At 33.5% G+C, this 14,907-nt stretch overlaps 1 protein-coding gene across 9 annotated transcripts in view; it reads right to left on the reverse strand.

Annotated features, from left to right (window-relative positions):
* The window catches only part of LOC123542075 (atrial natriuretic peptide receptor 1-like), an 802,781-nt gene that overhangs the window by 86,439 nt on the left and 701,435 nt on the right, over window positions 1-14,907 (reverse strand). For all 9 annotated transcript variants that reach the window (XM_053531573.1, XM_053531571.1, XM_053531572.1 and 6 more), the window contains 2 exons: window positions 12,932-13,043; window positions 12,235-12,430 (listed from right to left, as the gene is read on the reverse strand). In XM_053531573.1, coding sequence (XP_053387548.1) covers window positions 12,235-12,430; window positions 12,932-13,043 — 308 coding nt within the window. The remainder of the gene's footprint in view (window positions 1-12,234; window positions 12,431-12,931; window positions 13,044-14,907) is intronic.

Consider the following 14,907-nt stretch of genomic DNA (forward strand, 5'->3'; position numbering starts at 1 on the left):
TGATACAAGCAAAACTGTATTATTTGCACTATTATATACCTACTGGTACTTCGTTTTATTATTGGCTTGTTAAAAGTTAATTTTTTACCATATGTAAGTTGACAGAATCATAGGAACCATGTCTTGAGGGGTAAATCAAACACAAATGAATAAATCCTTAATGATTTTGTTGTGCAAAAAAGTATTATATTGTATCTTAAACAGTTTTCATTTTCCACTCAATTGTGTAATTGCAAGGGAAGTAAACTAATAGATATCTACTTATAAGTACTAGCCCAAGGCAAGAGTTGTCACTCTTTGTGGATCACAACTTTAAATTAAAAATTAAAACTTCTGTTATTGATATTAACAAAACTATCATAAACTTCACATTTGTGAAATCATTTTTGGTTATTTCAAGGACTTGGAAATTAATTTCTAGACTTTATTTAATGTAATTCTATCATTGAAAATTTTAGGGCCTATCTCTATTTGTTGCAGTTTCGTTATTTCAAACGCTATGGATTTTTTGTTACATGACTCCCTATATTTATTTTTAATTTACATTTGGCTACCAAAAATCACATATACTCTTTAATGATACTCCTCCCATCTGTCAGTTATACAGGTAAAAAATACACAAAATAAAACTTAATTGAAAAACATTGATTATATAAAAAAAGTTTTCTGTTTTCTGTAAGAAGATCCTGTGTATCAATATCCAAAAAGAATTTTGCAAATTAAAGCTGTTGTATTCTGTGAATTTAAATAAAATTGACATAAAACGCCTAAAACAAGATGTATAAAAGGATGAGCAACTTCTCGTGCTTCAAACTACCAAAAAATATTTAACCACTGGTATGGTCTTTTCCGAAATATACACATCATATGTAATGGAAACCAAATCAATTATTGTAATCGTGAAAAGAAATCCTTGTAATGGGGTGCACAGACGAAGCCACAAATTCAGATAGCCACGGTTCCCCTAGAAAACCGAAATGTTCTATCTATTGGGAATGAAAAGACCATCCATCATTATTTCTGATAGCAGAAAGCAGTCAATAACGTGACAAGTGTCCTGCGTGGCAGAATACAGATATGACAATGCAGCTTCTAAAACGTTGCCATGGTGAAGATGAATAGAAACTGAGCATAATATGTGCAATTTTTATTGTTGTAGTTTGTACCCAAGATTAAAACCGTTTAGGATATGTTTTATTGTCTCCACTTTAAAACAGTTCTTTTGTCCAAAATAAACTAAAAGAGAGAAATGGTCGCAGTTATATAGCAATTTACTTCAGGCTTTTGATCGAATATTGCAGAGTAATATTCTTTTAGTGGTGACTGCTAAATACCTCCGCTGAGTCATTTTACTCTCTATTTATATATGAACTGACCCTAGTATTTGTTGTGTGCACACTCTTTAATATATTTAAAGTGCTTGACTGTAAAACGTATATTTGATTTTCTAAACATTGTTCAGATAGAAGCGAATAGTGTTTGATTAAGCTTATGCCATCTACTGTTAAATCATTTAATTTCGCGGGCATGAAATTTCGTGGTTTTGGTCAAAACGGCAATTTCGTGGGAATATGAATTCGTGGATTTCAACTTCTGAACATAAACTGAATAGGAATTTTGCTTGTTCGTTGGGATTAAATTCCGTGGACTGACTTAACCACGAAATCCACGAAAAATAGTCCCCCACGAATATTTATGATTTCACAGTATCTTTAATAAACGCCACATTTTTAAACGTGTTTTCAAACGTTTTTTTTTCAGTAAATTTGAAAGTAACTTAGAAGTGATGAAACTTGTACTTTTCAAAGTGATGGTTGTTCACCAAATATGTAAACGTGGAGCTTTACAACAATTCCACAGATGAAAAAGATTTATCTTTCCTTTGACTTGAAGAATAACTGGTACAGGCTATGACCACATCAATGCCTGCCAAACCAAAAGTAGCGCCAGACACCCTTATATCAGTCATACATGTTGACCTGAATGTACGTTTATTTTTACTGTAATATATTTGTCTATATTTTTACTGAAAATGCATTATATTTGACAAACTCATTAAAGAACATCAATGCATCGACTGGTTACCAGCAACTCTTTGAAAAATGCTTTTAATACCCTCATATATGGCAATCTTTCATATATTTCGCATTTCTACGCTCATAATGTAACATTTGTCTATTTTTGAACTGTTGTTGTCCTTCTATTTGACAAATCTCTTAAGTCATATGACCACATCAATCTATGTACTCCTACTAAAGATAAATTATAACACCCATATATCAGAAATGCTGTCATATATTTTGCATTTCTATGCGCATCATAACTATTTGTCTAATTTTGAACTGTAGCTTGCCTTGAATTTGACATATCCATTAAACCGTATGACCACATCAGTGTCTGTCTCCCGGCAACTGGTAAAGGCTTCTAAAATTGATGGCTTCCAGATGCAAAGATGGGACATTTATCTTCATCAAGGGATCGTGACCTTCCCGGATCTTCAAAAGGAATTGCATGTGACTTCATACAGATTTGTGGCCTTCCCTTATAGAAGTATTTTCAAGTTATGTAAGTTAAAAGGAACAGAAGCCAACGATGCACTGATATACTCCTTTTAAATTGACATGTCTAACTGATTTGACCACGGCATAGCTATGGCTTAAAATAACAAAATGACTTTCCGTTAAATTCTCGATTGTCTTTCAATTAAAAATACAGTTTTTACAGTTTTGAAGTATCCCTATTTAATGTTTTCTAGGTAAAGAAATCTAGAAATGAAACTCAATACCTCGAACTCGTTTACCTCAAATTTTCAGCATCTCGAAGACATTAGTCCCGTTCCGAACACATGTGCACAAAATATCATTTGAGCCGTGCCATGAGAAAACCAACATAGTGGCTTTGCGACCAGCATGGATCCAGACCAGCCTGCGCAGCCTATTGCAATTAGAGAAACTGTAAGCGAACAGCATGGATCCTGACCAGACTGCGCGGATGCGCAGGCTGGTCTGGATCCATACAGGTTGCAAACCCACTATGTTGTTTTTCTCATGGCGCGGCTCATTTTAAGTTGCATTTTGGTTATCTCGAAGTAAAACTCATAATCCCTTGGAATCGAAGCTTCGAGTTTCAACTGTACATCATTACAGCAGTCTTTGATCCAAGTTGTTGTGGGCATTTATCACATAATAGAACACATTAGAAAGTCAGATCAAATATGCAGTGAACAATTTAAATCCGGTATAATATAGTCTCAGTTTACCACTTGAGGTAATGAAAGACTGTATTATCATGATTTGTTAACTGATCAATTAAAACAGTTCTTTCAACTGCATCTTGAAGTCTTTTGATAACCAGTTTTAATATTTAGAATGCATTATTGGCGTAAGCATTATACTTGAAAGTGTGAAAAGTGAAAAAATCCATAACTGTAACGTCTTTATTATCCTTTGTCTTATAAAATCATTGACTCCATCTGAAATTTTGATATGTGAATTTCGTTAAAAATATGAGTTTATATCCTCTTGTCGTTTAACTGGTATCATCATTGTTAAAGTGTGTTGAATTGAATAAAATGTGAGGAATGTGAAGAAACTGTTTTGGCATAGCATGTACTGTTGTATACATTGTGTATGTTGTATATTGACCTAGTTTAAAATTGGTAATAGTTTTGTACTTAAGGGGACGCATATTGCTACATTCACAGTTCATACAGAAATGCGGAGGGGGTGCATATTCAAGAAATCGATGGTGGGGAAAATAAAAAACATATTCCTAAACTGATATAATACTGATGGACACCTGTAATATTCAGTATTTTGTGGGTAAGGATGTGGTACTATGAATGTAATAGGAAAACAGAGGTCTTTGTGAAAGTACATTCAACACAAAATATTAAGCTTTTGTATAAGGAAAAACAGGTTTTTTACAATAACAGTGTTCCAAATAATGTTGAAGGGATGAGATTTTCTTTCTAACACACCAGGTTTGCTTAAACATGTAAAAATTTCACGCCATGTCATTTCAGCTCGGGATGGACGCCATATTTCTCACTGATAAAAATGTAAACAAAAAAAAATCAGAGTGGGATTAGCATTGCAAGGGCATAACATTACATTCTACACAATGAATACCTTAGAACAGATATCTAAGATGCTACACAGGTCAGGCGGGTTAAATGCATAATGGCGATCACTTGAAATTCATCTTGAAAAGGTGGTTAATTTTAGTTTATTTACATGGTTTTTAATTTTCCCACGACTTCTCGGCGATTCACTGCAAATGTATTACTGCGCCGGACGAAAGGTAACTCTAATAAACAACGGGAGACAACTTAGGTGTCAGCACGTGTACGATTTTTAAAAAAAAACATGTCGATGATTATAATTTTTTATCAAATAATGAATCCTATTCAGATATTCGTCTTTAATATTAGAAAATTATTAATTTCTGTGGACATTTGTCAAAAAATATTACTTACATTGGACTACTTTGCGCATCAAACTGGTTTCCGCTTCAGTTGTGAGGCACTTCCGTTATACTTTTTGACAACAATAACAAAACATAAAATGAATCAATAAAGTCACTTATAAACCGACTGCTACTTAAATCAGTGTAAGTAAAGTTGTTGTTACAACATTATACATGTTCGTTACGTTATGAGATAAAGTTTATCTTGAACTGCATAATCCATTAATTACGTTTAGATGATATTGCATTTACAACTTATTTGACCCCATTTTTTTACGTGAATGACAGCATTCTCGTGCAACTCGTGCAAACAGAATTATGAAAAGTATGGTGGAGAATTCAAGGACAAATTATAAATGACATTAAAGTGAGGATAACTGTATATTCGTCCAGTTTTGATCATTGACATGCCTGCTGTGTATTAGTAACTTTTGTGAACAAGATTAGAATGTTACTTTTGCACATATACACATTGATTGGACCTCTCAACCAAATTTCATACCTTATTTTAGGGATTTTTAAGACAATACATTTTCAAAAGTTTGTTGAATGTGTTTTGATATTTAAGTGCATTGTAGTTCATGAATACCAAGTTAAAAATTAATAATGGCAATATTTCTAGGCCCTTATTGTAAGCCACTAGACTTCTGTAACGATAAATGTTTAATGTATTAAGGGGAATATACTCTTTTAGTTTTGGAATGTGGCATTCCTTGACCACCGTATCTTTTCTTATGCACTACTTTGTAAACAAACTAAATAATGTGTTTTAGCTTACATATGCGAAATGAAAAGCAAGACAGTGACCATATTTCACATTCTTTCTTTAAATTAGAATCTGTAGGACATTGATAAATGTTTGGACAAGGTGAAGCACTATTATTTTCGCACCAAAAAGTCTTAATTGTTGACTTTGAATGTACACAAGAAGTCTTATGTAATTCAACAATAACTTTCTTGTTTCAGTTTTCTCATTTTTATTTTAGTGAGCAATCCTTTGTGTACTTATAACAGTTGAAACAGTATCCATTTCATGTACCAAAACCTTGTAATTTTTTGCAGGTAAATTTTATCATACCCCACCCACTTTTTTCTAATTTCAAAGTATGCGTCCCCTTAATGACTTTTCTATATTAGTATTTACATTTACTTTAGTTTAAAAGAAGGAAACAAAGGGAAATACAAGGAAATACAAAAGGTTATAAACCTTGATCAAAAAATGTTCCCAAATGTATCTAATTAGCTGCAAAGTTATAACAATCTCGGACTAACTACACAGACAATTACGAATAAAATTTGTAAGAAGATCAATTGCAAGTATAGAATGAATGCAACGGAACAAAATAGCAGACTCGTTTTGATGGAATGTTTAAGGAAACACCCACATGCCCACTAACATCAAAACTCTGTTACATAGATAGTGAACACTGAAAACAGCAAACTTGTTGTTGATATGAGATAAGGATCAATTTCGGTAATTATCAAAGAGGATTAATTGTCTGCCAGTAATTTAATGGCAGAAGAAGAACTAAACCATTTATTAGTGTCTGCACTTAAGCCAGGCATAATAATTAAGAAATTAAAAATATTCCAGTGTAGAACAAAATAGCGTAATATAAGTAAACGAGAACGGCAGTAAATAATGGTGCCATTAATTTTGTGCTACCATGATATATCGTCATTAAAATTTTCCGCTAAGTTTCCTTGTCTGTGCTGTTGCAATTAAATTGTCCTCAAACTTGAAACTTACAGAGCATTAAACAATACAATTAATTTCCCCGGTAAACTTTTACTTTTGGGATCGGTTCTAATAAATTTTCTTTATTTAAACTATTGTTGCAAGGAAGTATTAAACTCTATACTGCATTTAGTACAGTCGCCTATACTTCCCTTGGCTTATCTGTAATACTGCTTTGTGTTAATAACTAATACCTGAGAACTGACCAGGCAGACATAAAAAATGTAGTCGGATAAAAGTCTTTCTAATTTCATGTCACTAAAATCTTCCTTTTATTTATATAAGCTTTAGTAAGAGAGAGCCAACAGTTATTGTCCTTTTTTCTTTGTCAACACCAAACGGTGATGTGACCTTGCTATTTTCAAACAACGCAAAATCAGTACTGATTTGATAATAAAATATCATATTTGGCTTTACTGTCAATGCAAAATGGCTGTGTGTGGTAGGTTTTACTACAGATGTATGTAATAAAATATCTTGTCCAATTTAATTAAATGTTTCCTTTGCAAGCAAAGATAAAAATAGAACATTTCAAAAGATAAAATTAACCTATCTAAAATATTTTATTGATGTGTAACGTTTAATAATTACCTAGACATGACAATTACATTTACAAATGTTCGGCAAAATCCGCTACGTCATAAACAGAAGCGCAGATAACAGGTTTCCCCGGGATAAGTAATTGGCGCGGACAGCAGGAATATTTCTCGGGGAGAAATAATTAATTCCTCTTGTCATAGTAATACGAATCAATCCGCCCAATTGTTTGGGAGACAATTACAGACACGTACTTCTTCTCATTCGACAAGAAAACCTCGTCTTTCATTTTTCAGTATCATCACTGTTGATCAATATGCGCCGCTAACTAAATGGTGCCGGCTTTTCATTTCCGTTTCAATCTTAAGCGAATTTGTAAACTCTCTAGGATATAGAATGGTCCTCGCTTAATGAATCGGAAAAGCTTATCGTAAATTTCCTGAATTAATACTTCCTGTTGTATCAGAATTGTATACAAATTGCACTGCTGAAAATGATATTCGCTTTCAATAGATGGAAGACAAAGGATACAAGAAGTTACATCAATGATTAAACCTGCAACGCAAGAACTTACACTTTAAACAAAAAAATTAATGAAGTGTAGAAAGCCATACACGTACATTTTACAGCATATATGAAATTTCTGTTAAAACATAAGACCTTTATATAATATTACAATGGGCTGTTAATAAGTCTGAAAACTTTCGTATAGAACGAATTGGTATAGCTGTTCAAACGTGTTAATAATGTTGTTTGTTTTTTTTTTGTTGGGTTTAACGTGGCACAGACACAATATTAAAGGTCATACAAGAACATTTCAGGTGTGATAGCGCCAGAAGACCCAGAGGTTGTCCTCCGTGCATTATTTCATCACTGTGTAGAACCACCGACCTCCCGTAAGCCAGCTGGATGGATTCCTCACATGAAGAATTCAACGCCCCGGGAGAGGCCCGAACCTACTGTCTTACTGTTTGCATAGTATTGTCCTACACGCTTGTATGCAAATAACTGCATATATTTCATGTTTTATGGTTCCATGTCTTAGACTGAATTATTTGTGTGTTTGTTAGGTTTGTTGCTTTGGGGTTTATCATCTCAGCATACCTACTTCAAACATAAACATAGAGGGTAACTTATACTGGTCATATAATGACTTGATACAATAGAATAGAGTAGGGAAAAGTGGAAAATCTCAAATATTGATATAATTGCAAAGCTGAATATATAGAACAAATATCTGAGTAAAAAATAACGTACTTATACAGTAGAGGAATAAAGTTTTACAAGTTTCAGTATGAAATTCACTGACCTTGACCTTGTCAAGGATTAAGTATTCCATTTATAAGGTTAACAGTAACTGAACGTATTGTCCTCGTATCGGAGCCCGTGGGACAAGTTCAAACGTTGCGCATGCGCAAGCAACAAACTAATGACACTAATGATACAAACTATGTTCGGTCAACTATTTTCAAATGACAACTTATTGAAACCTTAAATAGCCTTTCATAATATAAAGTGTTTCCCGACTAATATACTTTAATGAATTGAAATTTACCTGATCGGAGGAAGACTGATTTTTTTATTTGATTTCTAAATACAATATTCTGAAAAATGATTTATTTGAATAATACAAAACATCTTCATTCAATTCGTTTACTTCCCGTAGGAGGTGAGATTTCGTTATTAAAGTTATTGTCGCGTTTCTGTGAAACCATAAGATACGAAATTAAATTCTTTAGAGAAAATTAATCTGTCAGGCTAAAAACAGCAGTCTGAAAAAGATGAATAAAACCAGCCATTTATCTTCATTTACAGTGCAACGTGATTTCTCAGAAATGGTCAATGATTAATGCCTCTGATGTCAGACAATACTAAATCTATTTTTTGTCTCGAGAAGTAGGACGCAGGCAAAGACAGTTATAAGTATATAGGTTGCAGAAATAAATATGCTCATTTGGGTGTCATTTATTTCAAATCATAACTGTTCACGTATGTCATTTATTTCAAATCATTTATTTCAAATCATAACTGTTCACGTATGTCATTTATTTCAAATCATAACTGTTCACGTATGTTTGAGTAGTGGACTGTTATAGTATTCGGTAATTTCCGGGCGATTACGTATTCCTGTATGGCGTTTCGGCATTCTTCGGAGAATAAGGAATCGAACGGAAAGTAGGATAAACTGCAATAACGGTTATATTGAAAATACATCAGCAGCTCATAGTCAAAGAACCAAGACAAAAGAAAAAACGTAAGGGTACATTTACCCCTGAAGAATTGTATACCAAAAACACAGCCAGAGAGCCATGCACCACAAAGTAGGCCCGCAAAAAATAAATAAAAAATTATCGTGGAAAAATACAGCAGATGGGTTGCTTCAAAAATCTATTGAAGTAAGTCTTACTTAAGAGACTGAATCAACTGTACATAACCCTAAGGCATTTAAAAGCTTCAACATAATAGAGCTAAAAGTCCTTGGAAATCACGTCTATAATTACATAAATAGAGGTATGAAAAGAAAACAACAAAAAACTGACATCTTCAAAATGCCTGCCAAGTACATCAGTGGGCTTTAGAAACGGAATAAATCGATTTCCTTTGGGGTTTTTTTGTTTGTTTTCTTTTACTAAATTTGGTATAATAGTGAAAATGGTAGAATAAATAATTTAATACTGTCACGAAAATCGTGACGAAATTAGTATTTTAACGTTAAGGATAAATCAAAATCATATTTTAAAACATCATTTTGAAAATTTTGTAGTTTCCAGACGAAACTTCAATAAAATTTCCATTTCAGATAAATATTATTGTCTTAAAGCAGATATAAGGCCAATGACTTCATGCCATGCCTTCGAATACTGTAAAATCATTAATATTCGTGGGGGATTAATTTTCGTGGATTTCGTGGTTGAGTTAATCCACGAAATTTAATTACAACGAACAAGTGAAATTGCCATTCATTTTATGTTCAAAAGTTGAAATTCACGAATTCATATCCCCACGAAATTGCCATTCTGACCAAAACCACGAACTTTCATGCCCACGAAATTAAATGAAAATATTTTACAATATATGATTTTCAAAACAAACGTGCCTCCGTGGGCGAGCTGTTGATATTTCTGACTTTGGCTCACTGGTTACCCATCAATATGGGTTCGAACTCTTGGAGTGTAGAACATTTTCATCTCGCTGGGTTGCACAAAGTCAGTGGTTCCATCAAGGAGTCCGCCCGTGCCTAAATTAATGCACCGGAGGTAAACCTGCGATCTTTTTACACCAATGTCGCCATATCACATATAACTGTGTCGGTGTGAAGTTAATCCCCAATCAACCAAAATTAATTTTAATAGTAATGAAAAAGAAAACCTTAGGCTGTGTTTAAATATAAATGCAAACTGAATAATTTCGAATACAAATGTGGGCCAGGCTAATTTGTCTGTGAAAATTACCACAACAATCCCACATCATAAACATGCTGCTACCAAAGACAAAATAAACATAGAAATCAGTCCTTACATTAACTGTTAATATTAATTAAACTCGAATGTAATTTTTTCTTGAAATTTAACCATTTTTTTCCTAAAAAAATAATTTAAAAAGAATGGTGAAAGAATAAATTAAAAAGAATGAGGCCCATATGTAAGATTGGTTTCCAAATATGTTTGCCTCGTAAAATAAAGTCATTATTATTATTATAATTATTATTATATAAACTTTTATAGGATTAATACGACCTAAAAAAAAACAGTTCTTTACACACTACCATAATATTATAAGTGAAAATATAATATTATTTAATACTAGCATATCATCTAGGTAAGCCTGAAACTGCAGGCACGATGCACTCAGATTGACACCTGAATGAGGAGAAAGGCTTTACTGAGGCTAACGAAGCCTTATCCAAGACACGTTCGTTTGAAATTTACTTTTAATACAAACATAAACCTGAATGAAATTTTAAGATATGACCCCGACATGGCTGAATGAGGAGAAAGGCTTTACTGAGACTAACGAAGCCTTCATTTCTTATCCAAAACACGTTTGAAATTTACTTTTAATACAAACATAAACCTGAATGCAATTTTAAGATATGACCCTGACATGGCTGAATGAGGAGAAAGGCTTTACTGAGACTAACGAAGCCTTATGTAGCTTATCCAAGACACGTTTGAAATTTACTTTTAATGCAAACAAAAACCTGAATTAAGAAGCGAGGTTGTCTACTTCACTTGCTACTGTTTGCTATATCGATTGATAAAATCTAATTTAATCTACCCCAGTTTATGAGAACTGTTAAATGAAAAACCAAATGAAAAAAAATGTTTTACAATTTATTTTAAAATCTACAGCTTATTAAGGGAAATTGAATTCGTTCAAATTGGATACAGTTTAATTTCGATTTCACGCCACTAAGATCCCAGGAGTGTTTTATAGCATGTGTTTACATCTTGTTTTTCAACGCTACACAGACATAGTAAATGTCTTATACTTTTATATTACATTCATCCAAATTTTTTGTTCAATCTACTTAACAAAATCTTTTAGTATTAAAAGGAAATTAAACAGTCCAGAGTCATCGACATTTTTCCCGAATAGCCATGCTGTCTGTTATATTAGAAAATCATTTAACTTCATCGGCATGTAATTTTGTGATTTTGACTAAATTTTCAAAAGTTAGAGCTTCGTTGTTTTCGTACCAATTCAAGGAATTCCATTCCTTTAAAAGGGTTGCGGAGACCCTGGACAATATCTGTTCTCAGTCGGATTAGAACTTGCGGCCTCTTGGTCAAGAAATAATAATATTTATCCCGACATGAATTTGCCTTCATTAGAAAACAATTACTTCTTTAAAAGCAGCTATATTGGTAACTTTTATCTTTTGACGACTATGCATGTAAACTTTTGTCATTGGATATCAGAAGCAGTTTTTATACCTAAAATGACATTTTCTATTAATTCAGTCTGAAGAGAATATGTTCATATTACATTTATTGTTTATTCTAGGAATAAATAAAGCCACGCGAATACAGACCTCAAAAGTAAAAAGTAAAATGACTTTCCAATAAGTTGACTGAAACTAGATATTTAAATCTGATCTAAAGGTTAACTCGCACCAGAAGATGCAACTATTTCCATTTAATAACTTGTATGTCATTTGAAACTATCACGTTTGTCGATGAAAATTTTAATTCAACCCAGGTCCATGATTCATGCCGGCAATGTCTTAAGAAGATTATTAATTTAGCTGTTTATAAGTTTACCTGCTAATAACGTTAATTTGGTATGCACTGTGCTGTGGTTATATATTGGAAACTAAACATTAAAGCAAATCGCCCATATGTTTTGGAGAATGTTTTAAACATTTTGATTTACATAAAGTTTGGTATAGAATAATATATACGACATTGTATAATTATAAAGTGGGATAACAAAAATGTCGACCAAGAGGTGTGACCGAGTCGCTTTAAAGGGTACTTGAATGCACTCACCTCTTCTTCTCCATACGTGAAATTCTCGTAACGTATTTTCGCTCTTCGTTTAACTTCGCTGCTGAAATTTTTATATTCCGGACTGGTGGGCTTTCGTAATGTGACGGTCATAAGGGCTTCATATGCCTTCCGGGCGTTGTCATTTCTTTCCTTGGTATCATTTTCTCGATACCATGGCTTTTTGCTTTCGTTTTTGCTGTAAATAGGAAATGTCTAACATTTAAAAACTGTATAAATTTTAAAATGTTATTTTAATGACAATAAAATGATGTCTATATGTTTTTCTCTTGAATATGAAACTAATCTTTAAAGAATTAAACAAAGACAGAAATCAAGAACACCAGTAAATACCATGGCTTGCTCTGTCATGGTGACTCCATACAAAAGTGAAGCATTTCCTGAAAATATTACATGAATCCTTATATGAATCGCCAGTCTATGTTCAATACATGTTTACTGGCCTAGTAAGTCAAAAATGTAAAAACAAATTTTTGGTAACTTAAAATATTCGTACCAAGTATTGATGTAATAAACATTTATATTATGACCTGCCGGTCAATTGTCAACCGAGGACAAAAGTGTCATTAAATGACCGACAAACCATTCAATAATTGTATACTATTTTTTTAACAAAGTTTCATATATAGAGAGAGAGAGAGAGAGAGAGAGAGAGAGAGAGAGAGAGAAAACTACAGACCTGCTAAATAGGTCGATGTTGAAGAAGACATATTCGCCATTGTCAAAATTGAGCTCGTGTGCTTTTATCATAATTTCTCTGACAGAGTCCGCACTTGCACATAGTACCACGACTGAAAATAGAAAACAGTTGTAGTTGTAAACAGAGAACATGATCCATCTGCTTTTAAAATACTAGCATATCATCTAAATTCAGCCACACATTAGACATGTACAAGTCGTATGATCTATATATAGCGGAATGTTTTTACTCCAAATACGTAGATATGTTTGCTAGTTTTATACGAAAATAAAACGAAAAAATTATAAGTTAACAGAACAAACAAGCGACAAAGGAACACTGACAACTTACAGAATTAACAATCTCAGTTACATAAATAAAAGGGCTAGAAGGCGTGGACGGTAGCAAGCATTTCCACTACCGTCCAACGAACAGGCTTAATCAAACCGAGCCTGCAACATTTTCGTTTTTGTCGTGTTGGGCGACCTGTGAAGCTTCCACTTTTCTCTATTTTGTTGATGAATGCTATGTTTTATTATATTTCCTAGTCCTTTTGAATCAAGGAAAACATTCAATTGTAATTTTCAGTTCTACACTAGTGATAAAATACCGCTCAAGCCGGTGCTAGGGGTGTCATATGATTAAGAGCAAACCGAGTCTGCTAACATTTTGCTTGATTGTGTTTTATGCCATGAAAGACTCTTCTTTTAGATAATATTTCCTAACGGAGTACAAAAAGGTTGCAAACAAGCAAATTCGATGAATTGGAATCCCCCGCCGAAAGGGTCAGAGTTGAGGAACGGCAAAAAAATATATCCTGCAAAAGGTTAAGAATGTTACCAAGAAGCAAATAATTACATTAGTCAAATCAAATTAAAAGAAAATGAATGGTTTGTTTGGGTGGCGGGGGGGGGGGGGTGAGGATACAACAGTTTACATGTTGATTATAAATATTGGTAGAAAACGAAAAATGAAAAAAAAAAAAAAAAAACAATGGGGGGAGGGGGGGGGGGGGAGTGAGGGGGAAGGGGGTGACCAATGTAAGGTGGTGACCAGGTGTAGGTACACAACATCACATGTTTATAATAAATGTGCATGGAAAAGAATGGAAGAAGTTTAATGAAATTCTTCCAATTGGTTGGTTTGTTATGTACAGATCTGTGGATTTTTAAACAATTAAAGGGCAATAACTAAATGGAAAATTGACCAATCGAAATAAAAACTTGAAGGGCATCGTCGCAGTATCTTGGTTCATGTCTACTTCAAGTTTGATGAAATTCTACCTGCTAGTTACTGAGAAATGGCTGCAGACGGACATTTTTCATTAAATCAAGGGCAATAACTCTGAGGGAAATTGACCTATCAAAAAAAAAACTTGACGGGCATCAGCGCAGTATCTTGGTTCATGTCTATTTCAAATTTGATGAAATTCTACCTGTTAGTTACTGAGAAATAGCTGCAGACAGACATTTTTTATTAAATCAAGGGCAATAACTCTGAGGGAAATTGACCAATCAAAAAAAAAACTTGACGGGCATCATCGCAGTATGTTGGTTCATGTTTATTTCAAGTTTCATGAAATTCTACCAAGTAGTTACTGAGAAATGGCTGCGGACGGACGGACGGACGGACTGACGGACTGACGGACGGACTGACGGACGGACAACGCCATTTCAATACCCCCCTCCCGATTTCATCGGCGGGGGATAACAAAAACCATGAGTTATGGCATTACGGTAAATGATAATTTGCGGCGATAACAGAAATTCCAACACTTAGATATACTACTGATACAAATACAACCAATCCATTTCAGACCTCAAATGACAAATGGAAATTAAAGAGCTGTCAAAAGAAGTTATTTTGCACATATACCGTGTTGGTAAATGCCTTGTTCAAATTTCCTCCTAACGAGAAAACAAAAAACAAACCTTACATGCCTCAGTAAAACACAACCTACTCTATGATATAGCTTG

This window comes from Mercenaria mercenaria, chromosome 19 (assembly GCF_021730395.1).
Source record: "Mercenaria mercenaria strain notata chromosome 19, MADL_Memer_1, whole genome shotgun sequence".
Taxonomy (NCBI): Eukaryota; Metazoa; Mollusca; class Bivalvia; order Venerida; family Veneridae; genus Mercenaria; species Mercenaria mercenaria.